A 12105-nucleotide genomic window follows, 5' to 3' on the forward strand; every position below is an offset into this window, starting at 1 on the left:
CTTTGGGTTATCGTAGTGGATTCATTTTTCATCACCAGTGACTATACGATGCAAAAAACCCTTTTGTTTATGCCTGGCAAGCAGCATTTCACATGTGAAAAATCGGCGTTCAACGTGTCTCGGCTTCAGTTCATATGAAACCCAGTTTCCTTGTTTTTGAATCATTCCCAATGATTTTAAGCGATGTGAAATTGCTGGTTGAGTCACTCCTAATGTAAGTGCAAGTGCTTCTTGCGTTTGGCACGAATCTTCATCTAATAATGTTTCCAATTCCGCGTCTTCGTACACTTTCGGCCTTCCGCTACGTTTTTTGTCTTCGACGTCAAATTCACCGTTCTTAAACTTGTGAAACCACTCGCGGCAACTTCTCTCACTTAAGGCAGCCTCACCATATGCTTCTACAAGCAATCTGCGCCTCGGCTGCAGATTTCTTCAAATTAAAGAAGTAAATCAAAAGCTCCCGTAAATGATGCTTATTCAGCTCAAAACTCGACATTTTCGCACGAAAAAAGATATATGATGCTGATACAAAATTGCTAATATTTTAAGGTTATGTTGTTGCCAGATGTCCAACCTTACGATATAACGTTTTACAACAGACAATTTCAACGATAACATACTAGTGGCGCCATTTTTTGTGAAACGGCGGAAACTTATTTATACTCCTAATATAAAGTATTTAAACATATAGATTACAATAAGATAATTTTAAAGTATATTTGTATTTAATTTTGATTATATATCTACATGATTAGCACTGTGCAAAAGGAATATCTAGTTATGCAGAATCCAATGTAAAGGGGACATAAAATTTCTGTTAAAATATTATTTTTTATTATTCCTTACTTAATTTTGTATCAAAGTTACATTTATAATTCATAAAGTAATAATATAAATGTAGTAACATCTTTATTGTCATATATTTCACTTTCTACGGTAAAATAATTTGTATAATTTGGCAAAAGTTGCCTACCAACTTAACAATTATCAATTGGTACAACATATAAACATTATTCAAGTTCTTAATAGCAAATAATAAAAAGAAAGAGTAGTGATCTTTATTACTTTTTAGTTTTTAGTTGCGAATGGCGCGCGTGTATGTATATATGTATGTGTGTGTATGTATGTGTATGCTTGAGAAAGTAACCATTCATCAAAAGCAAATATGTATCTAAATTTATGAATAGATAAGGAGCCCCATTTTTATCTTTGCACCAGAATGGCGGCAATCCTTTGCACAGTCCTGCATACAATCCTCTATTATTTGAAGTAATGTATAAAAATAATATTAGAGGAAGAGGGGAACGCTTATTAACGAATTTTATTTCTTAGAATTTAGATTATATATCCAATAAGAGTAGAGCCATATTTCTAGATATAATAAACAGATTTCTCTCGAGAATTCTGTTTCGTGTGTTATATCCTTGTCAAATCAGTATATAAAATGTTTGCAATAAATATGTATAAAAATATATACGTTCATGAATAATAACTTTCTCAGCGTTAATTAAATAATACAAAGCATTGCATCGCCTATCGGTCTCACGAACGATGCAATCCCAATGGCTTTTGCGATAGAGACAGCGGAATCTATCGCCGTCATCGTCGTCGTCCACAACGCATGTCTATAACGATCATTTGTACACTATACATAGCGTGAACTTAAAACTTAAAAGTATTGCACGTAAAACCGAATGGTATATCGCGCCTTCGAAGACAATCATCATAAAAGAGCGTTTTACTTCAAATACGCATGAGCCTAATTTTTTGGTAAAATATTTTATATTCTTTCTAAAAATAATTAGAAGTGTGCAAATCAGATATTTGCAAGATCAAATAGAATTTTTAATTGATTATGAATTTGAAATCGAATTGAATCAAATCTGAAATGTTCATATCGAATCGAATATCTTCGATTCGAATAAGAATCGAATTCGAATTAAAGTTTCCCAGATTTATATTTCATACTAATTGTAAATATAAATTTAAACATAGGAAATTTTTAATGGCATAAATAGACAAGAAAATAATTATTGTAAGAATTTTTATAAAATAATTACAAAAAATATAAATGAAAATTTATAATAAATACTAGAAAATAAGAGCAAATATTATGCTAATAATATTCAATCATGTTAAATAAGCACTTTTTATAAAGTAATAAGCATATGTACAATATCGCGGAAACATAAAAAATTTTTAAGTAATCTATTAGTGACGTTTTTAAGCTACTGTCTAACTAGTATGTACATATCTAAATCATTTTACATTTCATAAATATCAGTTACTTATTACAAATATCGGTACAAATTACATGTTATCATCGAAGTGATAGTATTTTAATGCACTTCTTTACGAAAATATAATGGAGCAATTTCAAGTTTTATTTTAAATTCCATACGATCATGATACAAACTTGTGAAATTTATAACAAACTTACCAAGACGATTGTCTATCGCGTACACAAATTTTTGAGTAATTTTATAATTTTTATTAGAGGAGATAATAAGAGATATAAATAAAGTAGGCAATCAAAATAGGCGATCGATTCAAAATCGAATCGATGACACGAAGTTTTCGAATTATTCAAATTCGAACCTTTCAGATTTGAAAACGACTCGATTCACCATAATTCGATTCGATATGAATTCTATACTCGCAGTCTTCTAAAAATAAATTATACATATATGTATAAACGTATTACATATACTCTTTGACAAAAAGAAGTTACGCACAGGTCTAGAATTGTTGATTTTGAACTGTTATAACTTTGTGTAAAAAAACATCCATCAATCTTTTTAGAATGGTTTTAAAAGTCGAAGTCTCCATTTTCACCTCCCTGAGTTGATTTTCCTCAATACTTTTATACCAGAAAGTGATGTGGAAAATTCAAGAAAGCCTAATACTTAACTTTCTTTATTAGAGTGCATATCAAATTTGCATTGTATGTAGATGATCAATTTAGCCAAATATTGTTTAAAGTGGTTTATGTTACGTCACAATATCACAATTATAATATAGAATTGACTAACTTTTGAATTATTTAAAGTTGTCTGCAAAAAACTTTACAAGGGAACAGTAAGATTATAAATTTGACATCAACATATTCCATGCAGTTGCCTTTTATATTTATAATACAATTTTGCTTCAACTAATACAAAATTCTAAAAGACTTCTAGGAGATTAGACCTTCAAAGCTTTTCAAGATTTGAATTCTTGAGTTTGAATGCGTGGCCACTAACAGTCTAGCCGCCTACTTTACTTGGTAGACTATTGCTCTTTTTTTAAACTATTTGTTGAAGGCATTCGCTTTCATTCTTGTTGCAATCGCGTATTTGTGTTTTATGTTCTTCTAATTTTGAGCATATGCAAATTAGGGTGCCATGGCACTTTTCTGAACGTCGACGCTCTCGTCTCCTCATCGGGCGATAGATTATCTTCATTGGCCTCGTCTATCGACGCTCGCATAAGGTCGATTCCGGCGCTGCTGAGTACTCGCCGGTGTCGCGTTGCGTCCATTCGAGTACCGGCGTTCCATCCTCCGGGATCGCTCAGTACTCGACGATGTCTCCTTTGACAATTACTACGGTGGCGGTGATGATGATGATAGTGACGGTGGTGATGGTGGTGACGGTGCTGTCCGGGTATTAATGACGCATCGCACTCCAGACTCGGTAGGCATACGGGAAAAACGGGATTCGGATCTAGATACAGCCAGCTCGCGCTGTCCACATAGGGAAGAAGCTGAACCGCGTCCAACGACAACGAATTCGGACGTAACAGTTGTTTGTAAGCACATCCGGTGTCTATTGACATTGATCTCCCCGGGCGGTAAGGTTCTTGTGAACCAGAATGGAGTCTGTTAACAAATGTTTAATAAGTGAAATAAACATATTAAAAAAGTTATTAGGTTCACCAAAAAAATTTTTTAAGAAGACTGTCAACTTTTATAATTTTTCTGATAAAAGTTGATAGAATTTTTGAAAAAGTTTTTTCTTAAAGATACTATGAGTTATTATGAAAATTCATTTTACCACGAAGTAAAGTTAATACAAGTCGATAATCGATAAAAAAATTTTCGATAAAAAATAGATCATAATATTTTTAAGAATTTTTCATATAAATATTATATATTTTTCATTAAATTTAACAATTTGTGAAAAAATGTTTTAAACTTTTTCAGATTTTATAAGTTTTCTTCAGAAGTTATACAACGAGAAATCTTAGAAAATGTCAGAATTCACATAGGCAAGAAAAGATCTAAACTTTGTCAGAATTTCTAAAAAGTTAAATATAGGGGACCCCGCTTCGATGACCTTGACCTTGACATATGTTGTTCATGACTCTGAGTAACCTTCAGGAGGTTTTAACCATCGCTTGTTATTTGTTAAAGAGCCCAGATAACAAAATGCGCGCATAGTGAGTTCACGGAGCGTGCATGCCGTGCGGATTATCGGCACGGTGTGAGCTCACCGCATCTGACAGATGCGTCATCATATGAGACTCATATTGGTCGCACGTTTGCGGTACTCATGGGTGCGAGCGATATGAGCCTCAAATGCGTTCTCCAAATGAGACTCATATTGCTCGCATGCATGCATACGGCACTCAAAAATTCTAATCATTGCCCATTTTTTTCACGTACTTTTAATGCATTATATATCAATATTTTTATTCATTTTTTTCTGATTTACAATTAAAAATTAACATTATTATATACAATCTTTAATAAATTAGCATTAAAAATATTAAAAGCATAAAAAGTACTTCAAAAAAATGCGCAGTGATTGGAAGTTCATATAATATTTTGTAAATTTGTTAATATATGGGAGGGTCTTGTTTTATCACATTGCAATTGACCACTGCATCCATTCACAGCAAACGGTATCTAGAATTTTTTTACTGTTTAAGCACTGCAGTGAATGGTGGTCAATCGCAACGTGGTTAAAAGAAAAATTAACATGTACACAATTAATATTTTGATATTATTTTCAAGAGAATTTTACTTTAATGAAATTCTAATTCAAAATTTAGTTACAAAGATATTTGAAGTTAAAAATACATACATTTTTGTAGAATTAAGCCTATAATAATTAGAGATTGTATATTCTAAAATTTTAATTTAAATGTAAGTAAATGATAGTTTTTTCAATTAGCAATATCTGCAAATATCTAACATATTTTATATATGTTCATAAAACGAACCGTCCATACACCTCTTCGAGGGAACTTATAAAATAAAATATGCGAGGTCTGTCAACAATAAAATATGAAATGCTTGCTTTCGTATTGTTTCCAATGTTTGGCAATATTATTCCACAATTTCCTAGAAACAAGGAAAAGAATAATATATAAAAATTAAAACATTCACAAAGTATGAAAATCAAGTTTGATAATTCTACAAGTATTCTACATTTTATCGTTTAATCGTTATAGAAAATTAATTTGCCTTTACAAAAATTTAATAAAGTTTATTAATAACAATAATAATCATAATAATAAGTAAAATTTCGTAATAATAAAAAATTAGTACTTATAAAATATTTTGAGAAGAAAGCGTTTAAAAATTATTGAAATAGAAATGCAAATTAAAAAAGTTAGGTTATGTAAAATATATTATACTTATATCAAGTAATAAATATACTACACATAAAAGCAAATTTAAGACCCAGACTTTAATTAATTACCTGAGGTTTTTTTATCCACGGAGATCCGATATTATGTAAAATACTCCAGTTTAATGTAAAAATATTACATATAAAAACACGGCACTTGCAAAGTATTACACTACTACCACTGACCATGACCACTACACTCAACTGGCTCAATTGCACTGTCGATGACGAGTTATGATGACCGTTACGGCATGGAGAACCATGTACCATCGAAATGCATACGCAGAAGCTTTTTGCTGCGATTTGTTGGCTAAAGTCGCGTGACTTTATTGAAAATTTTAAATTAATGAATGCAAATAAAAATCAGAAAATATCAGAAAAAATCAAAATATCAAAATCAAAGATAACATGTTACATTTAATCATACAATGATCGTTTTCTTACTCATAAAATGCAATAAAAATATAGTTTTACTAGTAGTTTTTCTTCTCATAAGTCAAATTTTCTCTTTGTATAATATTTTTGTATATTTTATTATACACAGTACATTTAATACATTCTCACATAGTCTCATATACAATATATTTAAAATTTTTTCAGATTTTTTATTTGCTTATAAAAAAATTGTCACTTAAAAAAAATTAAGAAAAAATTAATTTTTCTACAATTTTTTCTCTATTTTTCAGATTTTCTCCTTTTACATATTATACGTAAATTGTGTTTTTACATACACAGCATTTTTATGTCTTATACAATTTATTTTCTTATATTTTTATTTTTGCTTACAAAGAAAGATTAGATTTTTTCATCCAGTTCTGTGATTTCACGGTTCTTAAGATTTGCAAATCTTAAAAATTCCGTAAAATTACGGTAAGTTATAGATGAAGATTTAAAAAGATTATAATTTGGAAAATTAAAATGAGAAAACCAGAAAACACGGTATAAAATTGTTTTCTTATACTTATTTTTCAAACTATTTTTTAATTTTTGTCTATAATTTATCGTAATTTTATAAGATTTTAAATCTGCAAACTTTGTAATAAAATTACAATTGGATAAAAAAAATTAGTTTTTTTTATAAACGAATAAAAAAATTTGAAGATTGTGAAATAAATTTTATGAGATATTCTAAGAAAGTATAATACTAAATGCTGTGTATGATGAAATATGAAAAAATACAATATATTTGAAAGAACAAAATTTTTAAATGAGGGAGAAAAACTTATATATATTTTCATTTATTTTTATAAGAAAATGATCATTCAATGAGTAAATATGATATATTATTTAAGAAATTATAAGATATTTTTAAATAAACATAAGATATTTTTTGAAAAATTATGAAAAAATTTTTTTATTAGAGTTACGCGTGCTCCCATCACATCGTGAGGGCAGCGTGATACGTTCTTGTGTGCACGGCGGGATTATCACGTTACCCTCACGCCGTGAAATGTTCCCATCACGGCGTGATTGCATTATGCGAGCTTTTACGCGTACATGCGTGCGCCCATCACATTGTGAGGGCACTGTGATGCACTTTTGCATGCACAACGTGATCATCACGTCGTGAGGATAACGTGAACTCACGAATTGTTATCTGGGAGTTATTAAAAAGTTATAAAGATTAAACAATAATACATTACATTGGACTGACGAAATTAAAACAGACTAATACGCAAGACTAGAGGGCCTGTGTCAGTCACAGCGGTTCTTGGTGCCAAATTGTAAAAATTAAATGTGTAATTTGAACTTAACATAAATAGCACATTACTTTTATATTTGCTGTGGACATTGATATTGATTACGTTCCTGGTCTAGAATGACAATGTGATTAATTGCAACAAAAATTTGGAATATCTTTTGAATTTCGCTCTTCCGTAAGACGATTTTTCAAACGAGGTCAACTCCACACTTCTTCCTGTTTACAAGGCGAAATAAGATTTACAATTGTATTTTCCACATGAATTTTCGACTTTCCACGCGAAGCAAGATCCACTTCACACTTTCCTTTGCTTTGCCCTGTTTCTCCTACCCTTCAGATGGACCTCGCTTTGTTAGAAAATACACATTTATATTGTCAGCTTTATAGCAAGAAGCACACACTCTTGCATAGCTGCATAATCATGCATAAAGAAATTGATTGGTCCTTTAGGACATGCATAAGGAAATGGACCAATTTCTTTAGGCATATGGTTATATGCAACTAAGCAAGAGTATGCGCTTCCCACTTATTTGTTAATAATTTTTTAACGAATAACGAGCGATAGATAAACCCTCCTGAAGGTCACTCAGGGTCATGGCTTTAATAAACAAATGTCATCGGAGTAGGATCCCTTATTTGTTATATTTATCAAGTGTTCTAATTTATATAGTAAATTTGAGAAATTTTTTAAAAGTTATCGAATTATATACAAATTCTTTCTAGAAAATTACATGAAGAATTCAAAGAAAAATTTTCATCAAGGTGCGTTTCAATTTTAAGAGAATTTAAGATTCTTTGTTTAATATAAAAGAAATACTACATTTAAATTATAGATTATATAAAATTATTATTAAATAAAATTATTTATAGACTGTATATAGAAAAGTTACCAAACTAGCATATTACTTTATTTTCGAGTAATATTATTTTTTATAGAAAAATAAAACTTTAAAAATATATGAAAACAAACTGAAAAGTGTCTACCATGATGATATAGTAGTTTTTATAATACTATTTCGTATTTTGTAATTAAATTAATATATTCGTAACATAACTCAAAAAGTTTTGCGAAATTGGGTCCTAAAACTAGTAAATAGGTAATAATAGAAGATTTTAGACCCACTGTCTTGGAGAGTAGGCGTTAACTTAGAAAATAAATTGATAAACTATTAAGCAATAAAATATATCTTCATATTTTAACCCTTACTTTACCGAAGATCCAAAAACAACTTTAGTTCTACCGAAGGAATGCATGACCTCTATACATTTGTATGGAATTCTTAATATACACATATACATATTTATGCTTATACACAGGGTTGGGAACACTACCTTGAAGCTAGAATTAAACTCTTCCACTGTGAACGGTTTTTTGACATCTTATTATAGCATGTGGATTTGTCAGGTCCGACACTATTTTTTCTACCTTAAAGTATTAAAGAAAATGTGAAAAAATTCATGAAACATCTGTCTATTGAAGATTTCGTAGTTATTGTTTATTCTCATGAAGAGAAAGAGAGGAAGTATATAGTTTATGCGATTTTATGTTTTAAACAACACTACGAGAAAAATATAAAATAGAAAAATATAGAACAAAACAATTTTAAGAAGCTTAAACATATAAAATGATAATCTAATATTATCAATAATATCTATACTCACTATTTTGTTTATACTATGCAATTTGCAAAAGACAATCATGCAAATTTTATTCTCGTCGTTTAAAATTTGTTTTTAACAGACATTTTATATAGAAAGAAGCCATGAATATATGAACTATTAGTTTTTCTTTCGTTAACTATTCAAGTAGCTCGTGTTTTTTTATCAATATTAATACAATGCAATGTTTAGTTTTCAAGAAATAAGGAAATGCCGTTTTAGAAGGGCTATGCCAGTATTGGTGAATTTACAATATTAAAATTGAACCGTAATTATTATTTTAATTGACCTTCGAGAACATTGATGATAATTATTAGTCCAACGAACCTGCACGAGAGTCGGCGTGAAATTCCGCGTTGTCAGTTGAGAGGATGTTCCCCCCGTGGCGTTCTGTAACATTTGTTCCATGCTTCTAATAGTAGCACGCAGCTGTGGAACCTGTAGAAGATTAATAGAGGCAGTCCAATTCTGGAGAGTACGCCCCAGACGAGCACACCAAAGAATCTGAGCTGTAGCTCCTGCGACAGCCAGTTCTGCGTGATTACCGTGTCGAAGGCCCAGAGCACGGCGTTGCTGAACAGCAGGAAGGTGATCACTTGGCGACCAGGTTTCGCCAGCATTTGAAAGCGCGTTATGCACGAGCGTCGCGAAGTTTCAGCAATCAGCGTACTTTGCGCAAAGCACTGAACCAATTGCAGTGTCGACATTGACAACAGCATGATGTGTCTAGCCCGCGTGTCTTCTGTTTCGTCATGGTCCGACATTCCCAGGGAACAGGCGCACACTACGATGGTGAAGACGGAATAGAGTTGCACTCCGAAGAGTGATACGTTCGACAGGAGACTGTCCAAGGCGGCCGGCGCTCGCGTCACCACCGAGATTTGACGTATTTGCACGAGACCGCTGGCCGTCATTAGACTGCTCAGCGTCAGTATGCCAATCAAAGTGCCACATGTGAGCCATGATAAGGTGGCGGAGGGAAAGTTCTCGTCCTCTCGCACGACGAGGAAGATGAGGATTACCACGATACCGGCGACCATGCAAAGAATACCTAGAAAGAGGCCCTTGCTAGAACCATCGCAACCTACACGTGTGTGACTACTTAAATCCTTGCTGCCATGGAATTTTTGTTTAATCAATCGACTCCGACCGACGTTCTGACCCATGACGAAAGTCACTGCTGCGGCAATTAAGCTGAAAGATATTACGGATAATTATGAGAGTTGCTTCAAAAAATAAGATTGCCATAAAAAAACTAATTTTATATTAAAATTTTGTATCAAAATTTAATGGAAAATTTAGGTTTATTTTATGTTTATAAATTTATGTGATTTACAAATTAAATAAGAAATTAAAAATTTTAATCGAGAGTTGACAAATATTTCATATAATACATACCTAAATTGTACAATAAAGGGATATAGGAAGGGCATGCTTGAAGTCCACAACTGTCCCAAAGTATTAGTGTTCAAGCATTCTTGCAACGCGATTACTTGTGAAATTTGCTCATTTGAAACAGGTTGATAAGGCTTGAAGGTGCTTCCTTTCGACGCTGCCGAATCGTCTGAAACAAGCAGCACGCATAATTAAAAGGTTCCCCACAAAAAACAAATAAGTGCATTTTTAAACAATCTGGATTAAGATACAAACTGCAACAACTGTTCTATCAGTAATGTCACACAAGCGTGAACAATTTGTTTCAGCAAAAATAAAACAGAAAACGCAAAATATAAATAGATAATAAATATAAAATTTAAATAAATACAAAATTTTTGTAAGAAATAAACAAGTCTCGAGATTTTTTCTTTTACTTAAATAGTTCTTAAGACATTATTCAAAGTTTACAACTTTGTTCTGTTATACATACATATACAGGGTGTCATAAAATATTCGTTCATGCTCTCGTGGGTTGATAGAGCAAGTAAAACTGAGAAGAAAAGTCCTTTACCATTTTTCAAAATTTGTAATAGTTACCGAGATAAAAATTAATATAGTCGGCAAATGAGCACATACTTTCCTTACCCACCACACGCGGGAATCGCCCGTCCGTCGTCAAACCATTGGCAGCTGCGGCAAGCGGCGGGTAAGACAGCCATTACTGCTTCTCCCTTCTCACCGCACCGCCTGCGATGGGTAGGGAAAGTATGTGCTCATTTGCCGACTATATTAATTTTTATCTCAGTAACTATTGCGAATTTTCAAAAATGAATTTAAATATAAAGGACTTTTCTTCTCAGTATTACTTGCTCTATCAACACACGAGAGCATGAACGAATATTTTGTGACACCTGTATATGTCTGTAACAGAACTATATATATATAAATTCATTAATAGTTGTTTCCACGTTTTACCATAAGAGCATTTGTTATTGCTAATATAATAATATGTTAGAAATACATATCCGTCGGTAAATCAGGCTCCTATGGTAAACAGTGGGTACAACCATTTATGACACTCTGTATATAATAATACTAATAATAATAATAATAATAATAAAATTGAAGTTAATGAAGGACTCTCAAAATTTTAAATAATTAGTACTCGTGAATTAGGCTAATGAGAGTCAGCGCGGGTATAAATGCGCAAATGTTTATTTCTATATGATATATTGCGCTGAAGATGACTCAAAACGGGTCAAAATGTTCGTTAAAATTGTAATTCGTTAAGATAAATTTAATAATAATAATAATATATATCCCGAAAAATTATTATATATAAAAAGAAATATAAAACGATATTTTTATTATAAAAGCAATTTGTAAAATTTTATAAATAAAAAGTGAAAAAATTATTGCTTTATAATTTAAATAATTTTTTTCTTCATCTTTACCATTTCATTAATGTTGTAAAGAAAAAGAATTAAAAATATTATGAGATAGTAAAAAAAATATAAAATTTTTGCTAGAACCAAACAAGTCCAAAGAGTTCTTTATTTTCTCTTTTAAATGAGTCTTCAAAATATTAAACCTTGTAACATTGTTTTTACATTTATTAAATGTCTGGAGAAAAATTACTATGTTTATAGAATAAATTGAAGACAAGATGTTTTTAATTTTCTTAGAAATGTAACTTTCTGGATTTATTTGATTTTTTTGAAACACCCTTCAATTACTTTCGAAAACCTTATT

At 31.1% G+C, this 12105-nt stretch overlaps 1 protein-coding gene across 1 annotated transcript in view; it reads right to left on the bottom strand.

Annotated features, from left to right (window-relative positions):
* Positions 1 to 3636: 3636 nt before the first annotated feature.
* Positions 3637 to 12105, bottom strand: part of LOC105198107 (proton channel OtopLc) — a 58570-nt gene continuing 50101 nt past the window's right edge. The window contains exons 7-9 of the mRNA XM_026140192.2: positions 10375 to 10540; positions 9304 to 10170; positions 3637 to 3859 (exon numbers count right to left, since the gene is read on the bottom strand). Coding sequence (XP_025995977.2) covers positions 9336 to 10170; positions 10375 to 10540 — 1001 coding nt within the window. The 3' untranslated portion in view covers positions 3637 to 3859; positions 9304 to 9335. The remainder of the gene's footprint in view (positions 3860 to 9303; positions 10171 to 10374; positions 10541 to 12105) is intronic.

The sequence above is a fragment of the Solenopsis invicta genome, chromosome 14, assembly GCF_016802725.1.
Source record: "Solenopsis invicta isolate M01_SB chromosome 14, UNIL_Sinv_3.0, whole genome shotgun sequence".
In the NCBI taxonomy this organism is placed as follows: domain Eukaryota; kingdom Metazoa; phylum Arthropoda; class Insecta; order Hymenoptera; family Formicidae; genus Solenopsis; species Solenopsis invicta.